The 22,553-nt window shown below is 40.4% G+C and overlaps 1 protein-coding gene across 4 annotated transcripts in view; it reads right to left on the reverse strand.

Annotated features, from left to right (window-relative positions):
- The window catches only part of EPB41L4B (erythrocyte membrane protein band 4.1 like 4B), a 303,377-nt gene that overhangs the window by 136,419 nt on the left and 144,405 nt on the right, over positions 1-22,553 (reverse strand). For 3 of the 4 annotated variants that reach the window (XM_059728506.1, XM_059728508.1, XM_059728507.1), the window contains exons 6-15: positions 20,654-20,706; positions 17,598-17,718; positions 16,123-16,210; positions 15,818-15,906; positions 15,419-15,488; positions 15,058-15,227; positions 14,748-14,857; positions 12,648-12,678; positions 10,659-10,692; positions 8,710-8,777 (exon numbers count right to left, since the gene is read on the reverse strand). In XM_059728506.1, coding sequence (XP_059584489.1) covers positions 8,710-8,777; positions 10,659-10,692; positions 12,648-12,678; positions 14,748-14,857; positions 15,058-15,227; positions 15,419-15,488; positions 15,818-15,906; positions 16,123-16,210; positions 17,598-17,718; positions 20,654-20,706 — 834 coding nt within the window. Of the gene's footprint in view, positions 1-4,304; positions 5,757-8,709; positions 8,778-10,658; positions 10,693-12,647; positions 12,679-14,747; positions 14,858-15,057; positions 15,228-15,418; positions 15,489-15,817; positions 15,907-16,122; positions 16,211-17,597; positions 17,719-20,653; positions 20,707-22,553 lie in introns of those variants that run through there. The other variant, XM_059728509.1, reaches the window with a different exon arrangement.

Consider the following 22,553-nt stretch of genomic DNA (forward strand, 5'->3'; position numbering starts at 1 on the left):
AGTTATGGCTTCCTGTGTCTTCTAACTACAGGAAATATTTCTATCACTATTAAGTGCACCTAATCCACATTAGAGTAATTGTGCTGGAAAAAAAAAGAAAGAGAATCGAATGCATCAGCTCCTTTGATCGGGATCCTGGTCATCAGCATAAGTTCCACTCACCAGATTATTTGTGAACTCTTAACTCTAATTTTTTTCCAGGCTGAGAGAAGAGTCTTTCACAGATTGATTTATGATCGAGAGACAAGGGAGTCATACTAGATGCTTCACTTGATTCTACAGTCTTTGAGATCACTATCCAGACATGATAAGATTGCACTTTGGCCAACGTTTGGCAGAACTCAGTTCTCTCTGTCAGAGTGCAAGCTGCAGATTGATAGCTGTGCCATTATAGCACATGAAGTATCTTCAGTATGCAGTTTGTGTTTCTGCTGACAAAGCAGTTTGCAATCAAGAGCTTGAGAAAACAATGCAAACTGAAAGACCTCATGCTCAAAATGATTCTGCATTTATAAACATTTATTTGTCTGCTCTTATGTACTAGAGATGTAGCATGTCAGAGGAGACTCAATTAATCAAATAATGTGTTTTAGTTCAAAAGCACACTGCTGCCATTTTCTCAGTGCTGAGACACATTTCACCATTTATACAAATGCACATGCTGCAGCGCCGGGTGCTTTTAAAAGCACCTGGCACTGTGGCGCAAGCATGTGTACAAACACCCATTAAATCTAGGAGATGCCATTTATCTCAGTGTTAGAGCTCATATTCCCAGCCTTTAGTCTCCAGTGTCAGGGCCATGTGCTACTGCTACAAGGTGCCATGAACTTGACCTGTGTTACAGACTTGGAATAGCTAGCTTTATGACTCAAGTCCATGACTAGAGGAAGGTAGTTAGCCGTGTTAGTCTGAAGTCAGGCAGAAGGCAGGGCAGGGTGGCACCATAAGGCATTTATATACACGTTCTGGGAGTAGGGGGGAGGCACTTTAATTAAAACGCCCGGAATGTCATGTGTGTCAATGTCCCCACACTAAAAAATGGTGGCGGGGTGCTTTACCTAAAGCCCGTTCAATAAGCTTTATTTAAAGCAGCCGTGCTGCCATTCTTCAGCACACGGATGCTGATACACTTGGTGCTGGAGTCTCCTGGAGTACAGTAATTGCCACACTGCAGTGGACTTGACTGAGTCTGCTCCAATATGCTATAATTACAGTATGCCCAAGCAGCCTCTCTGCATGTGTATAGGCACTCCTAGACTAATTGGTTCAGAGAGGCATGAGCTTTCATATGCAACAACTTACAACCTACTTTGTCAGATGCAATAAATGGACGTGTCCGATATCAGTGAGTTCATGATGAGATCAGGGTAGACAGAGGCTTATAGTTCTATAGCCAGGGTTGGCAAAATATGGTCTGCAGGCCAGATCCAGCCCACAGAATCACTGGATTTGGCCCATGGATGTGAAACTTCAGCAGCAGGGGCCACTGTAGGGATAAATGCCACCTGCAGCTGGGTCCTAGCACCCACCTACTCATGATCCAAAGTAGGTAGTTTTGGCCCACAGCCAGAAAAGATTACCGACTCTGCTCTATAGTGTTTTTTTCAGGCCAGTAATGCTTCATTTCAGATTAGTGAGATTTAAGCAGAGTGAGTGCTCTGTCTTCTGCACCGAGCTGGCCACATCCTTAGATTTGGGAAAAAGTTATGCAGATAAGTGATGGGAAGATGCTTCTGAACCCTCCTGCATGCACTAAGTTCTGTTCCAGCACTGGACATCCGGACCACTGCAGACTTAGAGCACAAGACCAATGTCATTTGCAACACCTAATATAGTATTTCACTCTAATTTGCGGCAATGGCATTTTATGATCACTTCTAAGATTAAGAGAGAATAAGATTTCAAAGAGCTTTTCTACAAATGCACATACAACTTATACAAGCCACACTGTAGGTGTTTAAAACAGGCACAAAAGCAGGGTGAAAAACAGGCACAAATGAGACAAAGGAGAGTGGGCGCTCCTCAAAATTTGCTACCTTTGCATTCAGTGGAAAACAAACAAACAAACAAATAAACAAACATTTATTTACCTAAGCTAATTGGAAGGTTTATAAATGTTAATTAAAGCAGGGGTGTCAAACGTACGACATATGGGGATTCATATTGTGGAGCCAGTGTCAGTCCACTGACACTTTTGATCAAGTGCTCATGCTCCCGAGAGGTCCGGCAGCGATTGGCTGGGTGGGCTCCGCTTCCCCAGGCAAGGAGACAGAGGTGGAGGGAGCTGTTAGAGTTTAATATTTACTTGCCCCTGGCAGCCTTTCAAAGCTGACAGGAGCCAAGGGCAGTAGGGCCCAGGGGAGTTCTCAGCGGACTGAGCAGCCCAGCCCAACCCCAGCCATTCCCTGCTTCCTGCCCCAGCCCTGCTCTAGCACCACATGGCTCCAGGCTGCATCACCAGACAGAGGAGCATGAAGCCCCACTGGTACATGTGTATAGGGGCAGAATGTGGGTGCATATGGGCAGGGGCAGTGTGGCGGGGTGCAGGGCCAGAGTGTAGGGGTGCACGCATGTGCAGGCAGGGGCAGAGTGTGGATGTGTGTGAAGGCAGGGGCAGAGTATGTGCATGTGGGTGCAGGCAGGGTGGGGGGGGGAGAGAGAGAAAGAGAGAGAGAGAGAGTGTGTGTGTGGGCAAGGGCAGAGTCTGTGGGGGGATGTGTTCATAGGGTGAGTCCCACACGCACACCCCACCATACACATGTACCCACACCTGCCTTGCACTGCGACATACACAGACCCCCACAACCACATCCCCTCACATAGCCCAGCCACCCTTCCCCCACACCCCACATATCCACACACACCCACAGCCCCCCACAAATCAATACCCATCCCCACAGTATACAAGAGTAAGACTTCATTTTAAGCTATTGTGCAATCACCTCCGTGTACACTACACAAACACATGTAAATCTGGACAAAAATATTTTTTGAAATAAAATTAATGAACGCTGTAGAGGTTTCCTTTTTAGAATATAATTTGGTATTTTTCTGCTTCCAAGATGGCAAAACCCCTTGCTGAAAAGTCTAGTTCCAGGGGCAAGGGCAGGGACTTCTTGTGGCAAAGGTCAGGGGTTAGGGGGCTGGACTTCCAGTCACAAGATGACAACCTGGGGGTGCGGCACCTGCCAAGGGGTGGAGCTACCCTTGTGGACCCCGACAGCTTGCCAAAACTCGGTAAGCGGCCCTCCGCCCAAAATAGTTGCCCGCCCCCGATTTACCTGGCCAGCCCTGAAGGGCGAGTGGCACATGTAAATACTCCCTGAAACACTCCATCATTCATGATGGCAATTGGCTAGTCCATAACAGGCAGAAGCTTCCAAGTAGTTAGTTTTTACTTTCTTTAGCAGGTAAATTAACTAAACAACAATAAAAAATAATTAAAAAAGGAACAAAACGCACAGAATTTTACATTCAGGTTTTCCACACTGAGCAGGTATACAAGCAGTGAGTTGTATTTCTAACAGCCAAAGGCTATTAATGACGTATTCCCTAGCTCTATTTTCTGAACAGAAAAAGGGTGATAATTTTATAGAAACTCCCTGAATATATTCTAAGTTTTTAAAATGTACATTAACAAGAGGAGAAATAGGGGACCTACATTTCTTCTAAAGAAAAGGAATAAGGTAAGTGCTTGCCCCTTCAGCAGCTGGAGGAAAACTGCTAGTGAGTCATAAAGGGTGCAATCCACCCTCCTATACAGATTCTTCACAAGACCATGGTACCATTCAAGTTTGCACAAGAGCTGAAGTGGCACTTCTGTGCTGTGAGGGGCCTCATGTTAGCCTTCTAATCAAAGATCACTCACTCAAAGCTTCTTCAGCCTCCTATGCAACAATAACAACAAAAAAAAGAAAGAATGCTCTGCATGCAGAACCAATGCTTGATTCCAGATGGTATTTATAAAAAAACCTCAAAATAAAAAACCCACTTGAAGTTCTATAAAACAAAAACCAAAACCCCAACTGAGTTCTTCTAAGTGTAGAAAACTTGAAATAATGAACACGGTTTAGACTATGAGTAATACAACATTTTCACTTCACAGTACATTGTGCTTTTGGAGAATTTTTTTTACTGGATTCCACTGCAAAACCTGATTCAAAGCAGCATCATTCCACTATTACAACATAGTAACAATGGTGTGACTCGGGGTAAAACTGGAGTAACACAGCAGTCTATCATGCCCTTAATTTCCACACACACACAAAATTGAAACATAAATAATGTGTCAAAACAAAAACAAGAAAATGGAGATTTTTTTTTTATTTGTACTTAGCACATACAAGGAAGATCAAAAACAAATGTTAAAGATAGCATTTGTAAACAAATATACTTTACAAAAAGTTATGTACTATCAAATTTGCTCTGAAAAAATACTCAGGGTTAGCCCTGTTTATACATTCTTAAAATCAAAGTTAAAAACTATTACAGTTTAAAATATTCCAAATAAAGATTTACTTCAGTCCAAACTCCAAAGGACCACAGTAAGGTCAAATTAAAATGAAAAAGTAAATGAAGATGGCACCATGATTCCTAGATTACAAAGCAAAAGCAATCAAAACACCAGTTACATCTATATGAGGGCCTAAAGTTTTCAAAATATACATTCAACTTCGCAGAAGTCTAACTTTTTTATTACTATTTAGATTTAGCAGCCTCCCACCATGTAACTGATTGACTATAAGGCAGCTCTTGAATCACTCTCTCAGAGAAAAAAATTCACAAGATAGCTGTACGCATCTTTATGGTTTGCACTAATTACATTTTGAAAATCAGATGAAGACAACAGCACCCATTATTAAGGTCTTATTTTTATTTTTTTATTTTTTACGTTTCCGTATTTATAGCAGCAAATACTAGATTTAGGTATAGTATGCAACTTCTAACTGACAAATCAATAAATCAAGAGTAGGAATAAATGTATTCTACAAAGCTTAAAAGTATAGTGTTTCCCCCAATACTTCTTTTTATAGTTAAACAAGCACCTATAATTTTATTTTGGAAAAAAGTACATCTTTGATTAAGTCAGCAGGCTCCCTTTGTCACTGGCCACACAAGTCATTTTAACTGCTAACATGAATTTTGATTCTATTTGCAAATACAAACCTCCGGTTATGCATCACTTAAGAAACTAAGCTTCTCAAATCCTTATCCTTTTAGTCTGGCTCATAAATAAAACAATATAATAAAATTAATTAGTGTGGCATGGTGGTTTATAGCACTATACCCAGTTATTTCTTAATAATTAAATTTAAAGGGTAATGTAAAACTTGGAAGTGTTTGATACATTTTATCATCATTTAAATGTTTCAGAAATTAGGTCAAAGTAACCTCTGACCTGTTTTCACACTTGTTTTTTTTTTTATTTTAAAGAAAATACTGTATAATATTTTTTTCAGGATTGACTAGAAACACTAAACAAGATGACTCTACAGATTAAGACGCGCACTTTTTACACCATATACTTTTCACATAATGTAGACAGACAATGCTTATGGGATGTAGTGATGATCTAAGATGGTAGGTGAGATTATGATGATTCAGTTTCTCAAAGGGTTGTCATGAGTTTATCTTGGTACACCACACTTTGGTTTCCTCTTAAATTCTTCTGGTTCTGTTCCTGGATATATTGTAAATTGATGTCATCTCCATTTGTGGGTGGTTTCCAATATGGCCTGTCATCATGATAGGGGGGCCTGTACCATTTGCACAGTTATTGGTTAGTGAGAGGTGGAAGTTAACTTACAATAATGAGTGAAATACAGTAACATGAGTTTATAGATAGGGTCTAAATGTGCATACAGACTGATGAAGAGTGAATGGTACTGGAAGGAAGCGATGAGAGAGCCATGGGCTTGAGGTAGAGCCCATCAAAGCAAATGTGAGTCTTTTCATTGATATCAGTGGGCTTTGGATCAGATCATGTGTGCACAGCAGTTTTAGAGTATCTTTTTTATCAAATATTAAAATCAAAGACTCATCCATGAATGCTACTGAATCCACAGGGAGTGGGAGTTTAGCTACAGCAAGGCTGAATAAGTTACAACAGATAAAAAGAAATGCAGAATCATAAAATCATTGACTCATGAAAATATTTATCAAAGCCTTAAAAATTAGGATAGATAATAATCAATTATCCTTCCATATATACAGCCATTCGCTCAACATAGATAGAATTAGTTGCACTTAATAGGTAAGATATAAAACACATCCACCTTGCTAAAACAAAACGTCTTCCAATGATTACATTTAAAATAAAAATTTGCCTACAAATTTACACTAAAACTGGAAAACTAGCAAACTAAAAATCCTTTTCCTAAAGTTTCTTGCATACTTGTGCTTGCAACTACTACCACCATGCACTCCATTAAGCTTCCTGATGATATAAAATGCCAAATCACTAAAAATTACTTCAAAGAGTGGTTTTAAGCAACAAGATAAAAAGTAAATTATGAAGTTTAAAAGATTTTTTGCTTAAGGTACTTAAAAAGTTGCATGAATTTTCAGAAACATTCGTTGCATGCTATAACTGATAACTGTTAATTTTAAAGTATAAAAGCCAAGTAGGCTGATATTAAAAAAAAAAAAAAAAAAGCAGTAGATTTTGCTTTGTGTTTAAGGGTAACCTCGGTTATGAATCTTAAAGTTGCATATGACAGCTAAACTTGGTTACACTTTGTGACAAAATTCATTCCTACAATAATAATTTAAGCGAGAAATTGCAGACCAAATTACATTTGAAAACTGCATTAATAAACAGGCAGAAGTGTTCCTGCACTGTTTTCCCCTTCCTTCAGTTTTGTTAAAAGAGTAGAGTATTCCATATTTTGCTTTCTTTTATATAGGCTACATACCAAGCCCAGTAGAGGGTGTTGCATGTACTTGAGGCTTGATACTGCTAGCATCTGAGCACTCTTACTCAAATCCACCGAAGCTTTTAACTTATGCTTTATCTTCTGCCATGAACAGCCAAGTTAACTCCAAGTTTTCTTACACACTTCAAATTAAAGATAGGGCTGGATTGTTTAGCACCTTCCAGAATTGCTGAGCTGAGAGACAGTATGTGAGATTGGGTCCTTATGAAGGTTACTGGGTTTCTAGGTCTAGTTGTCAAAGTACCATTGTTTGTCTTTCATTGTAGTTACTTTTAACAACCTTAGTCCTTGCTGAAAAAGAATGCTGTCTATGGGCATCCCAACACATGTTTCTGCTTTTAGTAACACTAGCTAGTCTAAGGGAAAATGCCATGGCTTTAAAAGTAATAATAAAATAGAACTTATAAAGAGAAAATTAAAAAATGGCTTTAAAAAAGCATTACTCTAGACAGACAAGAGTCAGGACATATTTTTTTTTTTTTTTTAACACTCAAGTTTAACTTACGTAACAATCTGCTTCAAGTCTTTCCCTCTACATATTTTAATTCTACTAGCTAAGTATTTTGAGCTAAAAATGCATAAATTTGGGCATCTCCTGAGATCCCAAACTTCATGCCTCCTTTCTGCTGCTTCAAAGCTGCACTCAGACCAGACTGTTCTTTCTCCCAGGCCACTCTCACCTGCACAGCTCAATCACACTATCACCAACCCTCTGCAGGAGTGACTTGATCTAAGCATACTGGCATGAAACAAGGAGAAAATGTCAAGAGCCATATTTTTCAGTCAAGTCAGTACAATGTGTGTCTGAAAGTCCTACACACTCTCTAACCATGAAGTCCAGTGAAAATAAGTTGTGTTTACCTGAAAAAAGCTCTAATTTTGGTATTGCATGTGTGCATGTGTTAATGCACCCACACAAAATATAATTAATTTAAATTCAGATGGAATTTGATGCAGTCTTATTTTCATTTAATTACTACCCATTACCATTATAATGCTGTATGGTGTAAATTATATACTCACATTGCTATGAAGAACTATGCTTTAGGAGGTATTATTAATATATTTGGTATTTTTAAGGTATTATTACCAAATATACCAATGTTCAATAGGAGAGCACTGGAATTTTCCATTTGAGTTTTTGCAGGAGAAGAAAAAGTTACTGAACATCTCTTAATTTAACCCTATCCTAAAAAACCATGCTTTACTAGCTGGTGAGATTAAATGCTAACTGAGATAAAATTAATTTTACTGAAGCTAGTAAACATTTCTCAGCCAGATGTACCACCTATGGAAATCCACTGTTAAAAGGAAAACAAAATCCTAGAATTACAGGTTAAACTATACCTTAAAAATAAACCCAAACAAACTATCAACTTCCTTGCAAGAAGTTTAGCAGACTTAAAATGCACAAAACAGAAACTAAATTAATGCATTTTAATATTGTACCTACCATTCATTTTTTTCTACACTGCCTAACACCTTATCATAGGTCTAATATAGAGATAAGCAACCTTTGCAGATTTGTAATGACCCAACCTGGGACTCGGCAGCGGGCGCTTAGTCCCCTGCTGCTGCAGCCATCACTTGTCCCTCTGACAACACAGGGAAAGCACCTGAAGAAGGTGCCCCTTGCTGCTGACTGCCGCTGAAGCCCCAAATCCGTGGGCTGGATCCAAAGGTTATATTGACTGGATCCAACCTGTGGGCTGTAGGTTGCCAACTCTTGCTCTAATCCAATCGAGAAAAATAAGAAGCAAAGCATACAGCTTACCTTATATTCACAGGCGTATGCGGATGCCAGTGTGGTTGTGCAGGATGTATATTAGGATGATACTGTGCCTGAAAGTAAAATATTAACCTTGATTATGCTATTGTGTCATGATTAAAATCTTACTGTACTTGATTAATTTTCTGTGGAAAAGGAAAAAAAAAATTGGAAGAGTATACCTCTACATATAACAGCCCTCTACAATGGAGTCTGTCATAGACTGAAGATAGCAGTGTATGACAAAGGATCTGGGATCTGAAAGGGGATACTTGTAAAGGTTTTACATCATGTCACTTGTTCAAACATTGGCAAGCATGAAGCCTCTTAGGTGAAATGACTGTAAAACCCAGGACTGTCCCAGCTACTGGCACATTTCGTGATTACAGCTGGGTAAAAAACGACTGCGTCACAGATAAACTCAACTGCAGGGTTTATTTGGAGGTATATTGTGTGTTATACATAGATATTTCCCCAAATCAGAATTATTATTATGGTGTTTATTCTCTCTATACAGCTTAACACTAGCTATATTCAGTGTTATCATTTTTATGTTTATATGAACTATGGGTTTCATTGGTATGAATGTATTTCTTTATTTTCATAATTTTCAATACATTGCTTAGGGAATCCCTATGTTTATGGGGAAATTTCCTGGTTCTCCAGTTAGGAAAAGATGGGATAATCTGATAAGGTTGCAGAACTGCTGTCTAAGGAAAACATTTTGAAGGGTACTGCTGGGTACAGGTGCTAATTGAAGAATTGTTTCTAGCTAGAGAAACAAGATGAGGTTTTTTTCTGCTACTTTCTTTTGTATGCTGTCTTCCAAATGTAACAGTTTTTCTTGTGTGATGTCTATTTTTCTGCAATAAATCACATAGCTATTTTATACACTTTACTAGTTGTTGGTGGTAAATGCAATTTTCAGAGCAATTGACAACCAGAGGTATTTCGTTGCTACAGACATATATATATATATATATATATATATATATATATATATATATTGGTCTGTCTGGGGGTGAGAGGGGCAGGCGGGGGGCTAAAAACAGCCTGGTTTGGGGGTCGAGTGGGGAGGATGGGGTTGGAAAAGTGCAGCCCTGAGGCTAGGGTCAATGGCTGGGCTTTTCCAGCCCTGGGGCTCTGCTTGGAACCTGTATAGAAGTTCAGTTAAATCAGTCTACCTGTACACTCAACCTAACCTTAGGGCACCTCTGAGGTAGAAATTAGACAGGGTCAGCCCTTTGTTGGCCAATCTAACCTTTCTGGAACTTTTGTAGTTTTCACTTAGATCGACCTAACTAGGGATCTAACTGTACGGTCTGCATGTGGGTGAAATAAGTTAGATCAGGTGGCCATTCTTAATGCGGTCTAACCTCCCCGAATGTCTCCATTTACCATCAAAGTCAGTGGCACAGATGAGACAGTGACAGTGAAAATTAATTGCTGGGGAGGTTTTTCATGAAAACAAGTATCTCATTTCTCAGACATTCATTGACTTTGAATTAGAAATATATTTTGCTCCTTCAGAAATAAGGACTGTTAGCAGAGTGTACAAAATCAGGGTCAGAGCTTTCCTTCTGCTCTGGTAGCTGCGCATTGGATTAATAGGCAGGAATTAAGTGGGAGTAAGCACACTACATTCAACCAAGGGAGCATAGGTGAACATGGTGGACCCTCTCCAGCAAGTCCTGCTGCAAGGCATGTTGGGAGCAAAGCCACAGCACGGAATGCTGCAGAGATTCTGGGCAACACAAGGCAGTCTCAAGGGACTGCTTCAACTCAGATTCATCCTCCCCTTATGATGGAGATAACTGTCCCTGTAGCCTAGAGGACACCTAAGCCAGGAAGAAGCAAAAGTAGTGACAGAGCCATTTGTCTCCACCCTCCTACTCCCTCTCACAATCAACACATATTACAAGTCAATAATTTTCTACAGCAGCTGTTATTCTTACCTGGTAGTTATGGACTTCAGGATTATTTTTAGCACTGAAACAAGAAAAAGGACAAAAATAGTTTTTGCATCACTGAGACTGAGAACAGCAACAAGGAAATTAATAGAGGATTTGGTATACAATGTGGACAATCAAGAGTAAGACCTTGACCCTGAGCTGGCTCCCCTAATTGGCAGGGAAAAACCTGCAAATAAATAGAGTCCCACCAGGTCTTCTTTTGGAAGGCAACAGGCACTTTTATGGAACCACACGCAGAATTGAGGCCTAAGGCCTTGAGGGGTATCAGAGATGTGTTTCCACCATCATTTTAGGTCTTCTGCTAATAACAATTTCATTTCAGCCTTTTCTGCCCCTAAATGGGGAGGAGCACTACAGCTGTATACGCCCCAAATCCTACAGACAGCCACATACATATGTGACATTATAACACTGTTGACTTCAGTGGGTCTGTTTACATATGGAAAGTTGTGGAAGTACAGGGTCAAAGTCTTTAAGGACCGTTAACATTTCCAAACATTCCAGATTACTAAAATGGTTCCTAGAAGTGACATTGCTTTTCTAGATTAACGACCTCTCTATACAGGGTATAAATGCACAGTAAGTTGGATATGAAATGTTGTAAAGAGTACAGGTATCAAATTCACCTGAAGCCCAGGGCTGGATCCAGACCATAGGGGTTCCTCATGGTCCAAATCCAACCCAGGGCACGGACTGACAGCAGCTAAAGCAGCCACTGTGGCAGCAGCTGTGGGATAAAGGGCTGCAGGCCAGGCAGCTGCTTATTGCAGTAGAGGTGCACAGTGGCAGAGAACTAGGTAGCTGCAGTGTTGTATTTCTCTCACTTGCCCACCTACCGCTAATGGCCACATTTGGCAAGGCTCCAGAACCACAAATCTGCAGTAGTCTCCATCTACCTCTGGCTGCATCCCCAAGTTCTCTGGCTTGCTGGACTGACTCTGCAAATCAAGGCTGGCCTACAAGATTTATGTCTGATACTGCCGTCTTCCTGTTCCCGCCCCTCCTCAAAGCACTCAAAGTGCAAGCTGGCTCACTTAGTTACTTTGTGTTTAAGCATGCACTAAGTGTGGCCACATGCTGAGCCAGACCATGTGGCAATCGCTTGTTTATTATGGATTAACTACCCTAAGCAAGCACATTTATCAAGTCTGTAAAAGCAGTTATGAATACAAGTTCTCAGCAAGTTTGATTTTTTTTAACCATACAGTGAGATAGGTTTAAAACAATTCTAATTGAAGAACAAAAAAGGCACAAGAAAAAGCAGCTCAAAGGATACATTTATCAATAGTTATAACAACCAGCAAACAGAGATTCCGACCATATGTGCTTTCTGAGCCATCACTACAATTTTCCTAATGTGATATATTAAGAATAAAAGCTCAGTTGCACAGTGCAGACTAAGCAATAGCAGGATTATTAGTGTGGTTCTGCATAACCCTTCTTTCAATCAATTGTGTAATGAAAATGAGCAGTTTACCTATTTTACCTGAAAATACTTACTCGGTAAAAAACGCCCATAATTCAATTTTATGTAGTTCACTGCTGTATTTTTGAGAGGCATTACAGGATATGAATCCAATTTCACAAATTCAAACAAACCTATCCTTTGTTCTGCAACATTGTGTTTATACCACAATAGTCAAAGAACATGATTGGTGGAAAAAGAAAAGACACTTTATTATAATGTATGAAGCCGATACAGATAGTGCTGGAGAATCAACAAAATAGCAAGAAGATGGGTAAGAAATAAGCTTAATTTTGTTCTTACTTCCAAATAAAAGGAAAAGCAGCTCAATATGAAGGAAACCAGAACACACAGAATGTTTCATAATTAGCCCTTAGCAGGGGCTGGTCAATACTGAACAAACTGGCAGGACTCCTGACATACGCACAATTCTTTGTAGCTAACCTCAATGCAGAAACAAGTTCTTAAAAATCATTGTCAAGCAACAGCTGTGAAAACGTACTTACCACAGTTGTGCAACTTTGCCCGGATTGTTTCCTTAAAAAAGGAAAGAAAAGGTAAACCTTTAAGTTTTTGAAAGAGAAAAATTCCGTTCCTTCAGTACCCCTGGGTTTTTGGAGGTGCTGTGGCTTATGTGGATCCTTATGGAGGTATGACTGGTATTTTTGAAGAGCAGTATGTGTCAGGGGTCTGCAAGGTCTTATGCCTTGGGTATGACCTCATATAGTCATACAAGTGAGAAGCAGTCTTTACTCTTACCTTCCATTCTTACATGATTTTAAACTCAATTTGGATTCCACAGCAGGAAGTATGAGGAGCTCATATCAAGCCAAAGCACGATTGGGGGTACTGTTATTTTGAGCTTGCCTTGCCTATAAGTCAGGTGTTGCTTCACCTTGCAGCTTCAAAGATAGAGAGTACATCTCAATAAAATGTTGATAGGCACTGTAGTGGAATAGGGTAGACAGTCCTTCAGAGAGCAGAAATCCTGAAATGGGGAGCAGATGTGGCCTATATCCCAGTGGATGAGTGATGATGGTCAAAAGGAAAGGCTAACCAACTGAGCCAATAGCAGGAAGAAACTGTGGTTTGCTGCGCAACTCTCAGCAATGAAACGGCTTGGACTTTGGAAAGGTCAAAAATGGGTGCTAAGGTAGGAGAGAAACGTGCAGCTTGTTCCAATCAAGGTAATGGAGTCAAGCTTTGGGTACATCCAGGATACAAAGTTTCTTCTTCCCTAGCAACAGAGTGCAGTTTTGGAGAAACTATAGGTATCAGGATAACTTATTGGTTCAGGTGAAAATCCAAGCCCAGCTCAGATATGAAACTGGTACGCAGATCCAGCACTATTTTATACCTGTAGAAAAATGCAATCAGGAGGTCTGGCCATGCCTGTGTAGCTCACTGGCGATCCCTTGCCACCAGGGGTGTTTTCTGGTATATGCATGCAATTTTACAAGTGGTTCAAAAGAAGCTTCCATGACCTTCAGAAGGATGTCACTGTAGTCCCAGCTGGGTGCTGGGTTTGTAATAGGAGGGTAAGCATGAAAAATATCCTTACACGTCTCAGTTTTTGGTACAAGAAGATAAGAATATGGCATTCCAATACCGGAGTTAGGGGAACCTCAAAACATCAAATGATAGACTTGATGTTTCAGAAGCAGTGCATAGATTAGGACTACTGGTTTTGGTACCTCTTCTGTGTCCATCTCAGCCTGAGCAGACCTCCATGGAGTTATCCAGATGGTAGAGTTTGAGCCTCAAGTCTCATGATTTACACATCCTAGCATGAAATAACAGACACGCTGCGCATCTGCTGGGTACATGGGACAGAGGCGGCACTTACTATTGTCTATCTTGTGTGAGAATTAGTTGATCATAGGGCCTGAAAGCTTACAACTCCATGACTTAAAATAACCTTGTATGAAGAGAGGGAGCTCTTCTTTTTCTAAGCTACCGGGGTTCAGACTAGTCAGCATAAATCAGAATCAACCTCACTTGTTCATGATCAAGGTACCAGTGAGGGGACAACCCCTCACTTTACAACCTGGGCCAATTTAGATAAGGCATAGGTGAATGCTACTATACCAAAGTTACTGAAGTCTATTATTGTCAGAAACAAAACAGCTTTGTGTACCAATTAGTGTCTGGCAGGGCCAAGCAATTTAGCCAGGTTCTTACACACCACTTTACCCCAGACCTCCTGTTCTCTTTTCCAAAAAGACTACTTTAAATTCTTTTTTTTTTTCAGTGTGCCTTATTCAGTTGTGCATTATTTGCAACCACAGCTGAGTTCTCAGGATGCCACAGGACCTTATAGCCTTAGGCAAAGACCAGAGAAAGGAAGAGACAAGAATAGTGAAGGAAAATTGTGGAAGACAGACAGACAAACAAACAAAAGCACTTAGCATTGTCTATCCTCTTGTTTGATTTTTCTGATGTTGGCTCATTCTATTCTGCTAGTCAAAAGGAGCCATAATTTTGTTTGGTCACAATACAGTCACTGATATGAAAAGAAACCCTGAAACATGCACTTGTTCTAATCAACAGAATGGTCATGTAATCAGTTTAATGTACTATTCAAAGGAGCTGAAAAAAATGTGCACCTTTAAATGCTGAATGCCTTCTTGATGGGTACCGCTTGCTGGGTCTTCTTTCAAATGTACTGGTTCTCCGTAACCTGGTCCCATGTGTTGCTTGATATTCTGTTCGACCACTAGGAAAAAACCCATAAAACTTAACTTCATTTCACCAGAACTCATCCTTATTGAACATGGTTGGAGAAATCAAAATGGGCTTTGCAAAGTGGGAAGAAAAACCCCCCAAAATAAATCAGTCAATTCCTAACTTGGTATGCAATGTTCCTTTAATTTGTCATGTGTCTATTGATCCCTGGGTTTTTATTTCATTAAATACCTGAATCTGAAGCGTGATCCAAGCCGTATAAAGTCAGATCTATTAGATTTACTGTTTGCTGGTGCTCGTAGTCTGAAGAATGCATGGTGTTCCACAGCACACTTCCACAGATGTTTGCAAGTTTTGGCACTGTCTAACCGGAAAACAAACGTGTGCTCTTGTTCCCGACCCTAAATATAGATACAAAAAAAACAACCCCTTTGGAAGTAGGCATGCATGATATTAGTTATGGGTCTACCACAAAAGAAAAATGGCCTGATCCAACTAAGTGCTAAGCCCTTCAACCGTTAAAAACATCAACAGGAATTAAGTATACTCAGGACTTCATTAGATCAGGCCCCAAGTAAGGAAAGAAAATTACCTGCTCATCATCTTCTACAACCACAAGCGTTAGTTTGCTCTTTTTGAAGTCCATTTTAGTGATTTTAGGCCTAATTATACAGGAAACAAATTAAGACATATGAGAAGATTAAACAGACCTAACTCATAGAAACAACAAAATAGCATATGACAGACAAAATAGCAGAATATTAATTTCATAACATATTGGTAAATATATTTATACTTTCAGCAAATACTTTAACTTTCCTTGACACATGCATGCTTTTGATCTGGTCAAGTCACCTGTAGAAATTGTTAGTATTCAGAACCAGAAACTCCATCACCATATACATTCAAATCAAAACACAACCCTCTATATTTCAAGAGGAAAAAGATTTCATAATTTAACACAAAGGAATATAAACCAAAATCAAATTACCAAAAGAATAAACCTATTTTGTTTGCTCCTTCAAAGATCAATATGCCTGTTGGCGTCAGTCCAAGAGCATATTCGCAACCATCTCTTCCCTACAAGTAAGCATATGATAGAATAATCAATATGCAATTACTAGAACACATCTTAATATAGACAGTAATCCAAATCATAGGTTAGAAAACATCTTACAAAATCTGTATGTTTCTTGAATTTTAAGGAATAAAGACTCATTACTAGATGAATGAGTACCAATTTATAATCTTTATCATTGTCTGCAAAAAATAAGCTATAGAGAAGGAAGATCTTACCTTAACTACATGCATATCTACACCGTACATTTCTAACCATTTTGCTTTGTTCAAGTAACATAATTCAGCCTGTGCTGGACTCTTTCCCCTATAAAAATGAAATGGAAATGTGTCTTAGTTCAGAATAAAAGGCTTGCTTAAATACTATACAATTTCCCGAACTCCCCTACCTAGGTATGACTGAGCTAAGCAATTCCTCGTTCACACCTCAGTTTCACCCTCCTCCCCTCAAACAATTCAGCATGGTAGAGCTGGATGTGGAATTCTAATTTGGAGCCCACATCAAGTGCCAATCTTTCAAAAGATTACAGATCTTTGATATCAGTGTGTGGGAGAAAATCTGTATCTCTTCAGGTGCCATGCTTAGTAACAATGAAAAGGTGGCAGGTTTCTCTCCTTGCATTTGAAAGGCCAGAGAATTCTCATTTACTTTTCCATTGTGCATTCAGCAAGAGCCTGATATGCTGCCACTTTGGCTATCAACTTATCCACACAACCCTGCCCTATGCTAGTGCTGGCCATTTCTTTCAAGGGTTGCAAAGTGTCTCTAGAACAGGGATGGACAAAATATAGCCTACAGTCCAGATCTGGCCTGCCAAGGGATTTTGTCTGGCCCACAGCAGGTCCCTTGGCCCTGCCTGACCCACAGGTGGGGAGCAGCACAAGCCCTGGCACATGTGGCCGGTCCTGCCACCTTGGGGCATACAGTGGGGCTGGGGCAAGGGCTGGACTTGTTTCCTGGCAGCCCCTGCAGTGGCAGCTCCTTCCAGCTGCTGTTGCCAGTCTCCACTACTGCCTGGGCACCCCAGCCCATCTGTTCTGCATCTGCTGCTGGAAGCACTAGAAAGCAGAAAGGTGGGATCTCCACAGAGAAAAGGCCACAACCTGTATCGGCAGGGGGCATGGCCAGGCAGATAGGATGGGGTCATAGGTAGGTGGGGATTGGCATCCAGGAGCAAAATGGCTGGGGCAGGGCTGGGATCAGAGGGTAGTGGCAGTGTGGGACTGGGGCCACGGCAGAGCCACAATACGCGATCCACATGCCCCTGCCCATGGAACTGCCCATCGCAGAGGCATGCAAGGAGCATATTGTGGCTGTGCCCCAGCCCCCGACCCTGCACTGTCACCGTCCAGTGACCCCAACCCCACTCCGGCCCACTTGTTTTGCTCCCAGATGCCACTCCCCACCTGGGTAAGTGCAGGGCAGAGCCACCTAGGGAGTTTTGGTAAGCTGTTGCAGGTGGGGTGGGGGAGCAGATGTTGACCCGGCCCACAACAGCTCACCAATACTCCCTAAGTGGCTCTCTGGTCCAACTAATTGTCCGCTCTAGAACATACCGAAGGACATGTATACTAAGGCTCCTGGTCTCAAGAAGCAAGGGCCTGTGCAACAGTGTCTGAGTTAAGAGGGAAAAAAATCCTCTGTGCATTTATTAAATCTGTTGCTAGGTGACACCATTTTATAGGCAACATACCTGCACTCTTTCCATTTCTGGAAAATATCCAATTCCATTGTTTCCGTCTGATTTGGTGTAAACCGGAATTCAGACACAAGTTCTGGTGTGTGTTCTGGGTGCTCACACTCTCCAAGCTCAGCTGTGACAGAAAGACAAGCACAAGTGTCAGTGAGTCACCATAAATGTTAGACATAGCCATCTTGTCCAAGATGCCTCTGCATCCCTGCTTAGCATTGCACTGAAAAGGTTTTTGGATTATGCCTTAAATTTTAGCAAACTCTAAACATAAATCAACCCAGATGATCCTCTCTATCAGAGTTAAGCAGATATAAGTAGAATTTAAAAAACTCATTAAAATGTGACTACTACTTCAATTTAAAATATTCTTAAGAAAATAATTTGTTACTAACATTTCGGGTTCCTACAGGTTTTTATATTAAAATTTATATCATTTACCTCAATTTAAAAGGCATCTAAAACCTAAGATGGAGAACCGTATTCCCAATATATAAAAACTTCCTACAGAAATCTCTGGCAACTCTATTGCACTTTGGCTTTGAAGTAATTCTATTTGAAACAGATCTAAGGATTGCTGGTAATCCATTTAAAGGGCACTATGACAAACTAACATAGTTTCACAATAACAAGAGAGGAATCAAGGAATCTATGTTCAACACTGAAAAAACCTGTGGGAATGCACAGGACCTTCCACAATTGACCAACTCATTTTAAGTAAGGCGAGCCAGAATTATATAAGAGGGGCTGTAGAAAGACTGTGACTGCAGGGTCCACAACAACACTAGAAGTGGAGAGAAGGCAGAACTGCAAGGTGGACCTCAGAAGCTCCAGCTCAGACAGCATGTAGCTGTCCACTTCTTTGGTGGTATTAAGTAGTAGAAATATATTATACCAGTTTTTCCAATAGCTATGATAGCTGCATATATCCACTTTTAGATGTGCTCTGTGGGGGGCAGCCTGGGGTCATGGTGTGCATGTTTGGGCCTGCCAACCCTGGGCTTCCTAGCTGCCCCAGCAGGGGTACCCCCTTCCAGCTGTTGCTGCTACTGTCACTACCACTAGCAGATGCAGCTCCACTGCCTGAGCACCCCAGCCCATATGCCTGCACCCATCGCCAGAGGCACTGGATGGAATGAGCAAGCAGGGTCTCCATTGAGACCAGCTGTAACCCCTGAGGGCAGGGTGTGCTCAGCTGGGCACATGGGATGGGGCCACAGGTGAGCAAGGAACAGCATTTGGGAGCAGGACAGGCAGCCAGTGCTAGGGCCAGGATTGCAGGGTGGTGAGCAAGGCCATATGGGGAATGGATTGCGACTATACCCTGGGCTCCAGCTCCGGGCCTGACCCCCACGCTGTCACTGAGTTACGATCCCAGACCATCCTGTTCCCAGATGCCCCTACCTGCCCACCCGTAGACCTATCCCATGCACCTGGTTGAGCATGTCCTGCTTGCAGGGGTCCCAGCCAGTCTCCATGAGACCCTGGAGCACTTAAGGAGCTTTGATTAGCTACTGGGGGGAGGGGGTGGTTTGCTGACCTGGCCTGCAACAGTTCATCAAAGTGGCCCTCCAGCCCAAATAACTGCCCAATCCTGAACAAGGTGAATTTATCTCCTGTAAATACAGGTGAGATCAGCTGTGGGATCCAACATCTGGGATCTGGGATGTTGTAGCTTTAGCACAGAAGGCAAGTAATTTGCCTCCTAATATTATGAACTTGATAAAGAACACTAACAACAAGATTTATTTACTTATTTTTATGTGAGTTAGTAGCTAACTTGTTGATTTCAATTAACAGCTCAAAAAGTATTTCTGGTTAAGTGAAAACTGGGTGACCTTAAATATAGCTTACCTGATCGTTAACTTATAGTGATTGTATACTTATACTAATTACTTTCTCCTTAACAAGAGACTCTTTACTACACTCTCATGGCTAGTTTGTAAAGAAATTGTTCTGTTACATTAATCTGTTATTTTTTTCACATAAACAACCTCATCAGCTGCATTTTGTTTGCATCATCTTTCCGAAGCAAATTGTTTCATTGCAGGTTTTGCAAGTCTGGAGAGAAGCATCTATCTCTGGTTATGTAGTTATTTTTACAAATTATCCTGAACTGCATGAAGTTCTTTTGGAGAAAACTATTGTTAGGATTTCTAATGAATGGAAAAAATGGAAATCAAGAGAACTGAAGCAAAACAAACAAACGAAAAAACGCCATCACAATTCATAGGTGCTAAGTTTGGATATGTGACTTCAAAAATATTGGTTACTACAGCTGACAGGAAGCATTTTATAATCCTTGTATACTGCACATGGATGGCCTGCTATATTCATTTTTCTTTGGTATAGTCAGCAATTAATTTTCTCCCTTTTTAAAACTGGAATGAAAGCATTAGTGCTTGTGATTTTCCATAAGTAAAAACAAATACCTAACCATTTAAAGAGGCTCTCCAACTTCTTGTCTGGAAGGTCCATTTTAGAAGGCTAATGAAGCAACAAGAACTGTCATTAAAAATGGGAATAAATCAATTCCTGTATCAATAGGTCAGCTTTGCGAAAAACTTGAACATTCATATTTTTAGATGAAATGGGATTGTCCACCTGGGATTTTCCTGTTAGTGGTTTTAACCGAATTCAAAATTTCACCATCAATCTCATCTGCACTCATTTACCTACTGGTGAAGTGGATCCATAAGTTCCTCCAAAGCATTGAGTGAGATAGATGGCTTCAAAGCCTAATGAATTCAATGGACAAATTTCATTTGACATCAATAGGCTTTGGACCATGTCTGATATAGGGCAAAGAATTGCTCAAGTCATGGCACATGCTTTCAAAGCAACAGAACTTAACTTCGGTTGTTTACATTACAGTTGTGATGCTAATATCTGAAAACTGAGGAAGTTTATTAGTCATAATGAGTCATCACAATAAAAAGAGTTGCCCTTTAAAACTGAGCTTATCAACGTGGATATATTAGTCACAAAATGCGTACAATAAATTGATGCCCATCTTTTTTAAAGGAGTTTATATAAATTAGATCCAACTGATCACATACCTTGAAGACACAGACCTGCTAGTTCCACAGCAGTTTCGTATGGACATTTCAGTCTTTAAAGAGAAGACATTAGCTATAACAATATATTTTTCTTAATTTATGCTTTTTATGAGCCCTTTCTAAGATGAAAATAGGAAAGCTGTCTGATATAAGAAATGGACATATGAATCTTGAAGACTCAACTGCATTTTACTGAAATCCTTCAAATCACTGATAATTTATACAAAATTAAACCATTATTTCTTTATTTGGTAATTTCTCATTAATACTGAATACATGATAAACTGCACTATAAATTAAGCTTACCCTATAAACAGTGACAATGTTAAAGAATAGGAAAATAATATAATTCCCACAATGTATCTTAGGAAACATTTGTAAGGAAGACTACTTTACTTTATAAAACTTTTAAGGTGATGCATCATAGATGCCCTTTTATTAGAATGGGTGAAGCTATATACCACACCTACATATTTTTCCTAAAAATAATCTATATAAATAATGCTGAAAGATTTGAGTGTCGTTTCCACTCCCTTGCATCTTCCATCCTAAAAAACCTGATAGGCTCACATTACGTTATAAATCAGAGGTGCTCTACCTTTCAGTTCCGTGGTCCAGATGAGCGGTATGGGGCCAGTTCATGGTCCAGATCAGGTCCAATGCCACCTGGATTGGGCCTCATGCACTAGGTTCTCAGACCTTGGCATCCCCTGCTGCCATGCATACCCAATGTTGTACATGGGGCCATGCTACCAGGTTTGCAGGGCTCCCCACAGGTTCAGAAATTTGGCAGCGGGGGAGAAGCAATTAATGCTGCCACTGTTTCCCTACCACCAAATCTTTCAGGCCCATGGCGAGGCCAGTGAGTTGGGTGACATGGCTCCATGGGCCAGATCTAGCCTGCAGGTTGGAGGTTGAGCATCACGTTATAATCATACTGACCTAGTTATATAATTTAATTATTTTTATCTACTGAGTGCCCCTGGTCCTATTGTTTAATCAATAATAAACCTGTTTCAGGTCAAGACTACTAAATGTTGTCTTAAAAGCAGCTAAACACAGTATTAATTGTATTTAGGTATTTATTAATTAAGTATTTTTCTTCAGTCACACAACAGCATGACAAGATTTATTTTTATGAAGACTGGATGCAGCTACACATGCGCTTAACTGCACAGTAGACTAATCTGCTGTGGTGTAAAGCATCACAGCCTAAATGTGCGACGCTACTTGACTGCAGCAAACTAATTTTTGTCGGGGACACTACTATCTTATTGCAGTGAAAATAACTGCACCTAAATGCACTCTCATGCCCCAGCCTTCCTGTCCACTGCCTGATTCCACCTTCTGGAGTCTGCGGCTGACTCCCCCTTGCCAGCCTGGGGCTGCTCCCCCCTGGCTCAAACTATAGCGGTCCCGGGCACAGTGTTTGCACGTGCACACCAGACCGCAGCAGTTTGAGCAGCTAAAGTAGGCTGGAGTTTATCACGGCACCTTAATGGCACGTGTAGATGCACCAACTGTGACTCTGTATAGGGTGTTTTTTTCTTCAAATAAAATACATTATTAGATTTCTTTTGTGGAGCATTATTCTCTGAAATAAAAACTGGGAATATTCAGTTTCACCTGCATATGTATCTTTTTTTCAGAGGGCTTGCTATATATATTTCAAAGTAAGAACTCTGAATGCTCTTCATTTTCTTAAGGACCTCATTTTGATGGATCATTTCTTAATAAATGTTAATATTGTATCTGAAACTGAAGTAAGATGATAGAACATGTATGTTTAGTAAGATTCAGATAAATATCATTTTACTCATAGTTATGTAAATATATTCATCTTGCATACTTTAAAACAGCTTGTTATGAAATAATGCTCAGTTACAATTAAGTTTTCAAT

The sequence above is a fragment of the Alligator mississippiensis genome, chromosome 5 (assembly GCF_030867095.1).
Source record: "Alligator mississippiensis isolate rAllMis1 chromosome 5, rAllMis1, whole genome shotgun sequence".
Lineage (NCBI taxonomy): Eukaryota > Metazoa > Chordata > Crocodylia > Alligatoridae > Alligator > Alligator mississippiensis.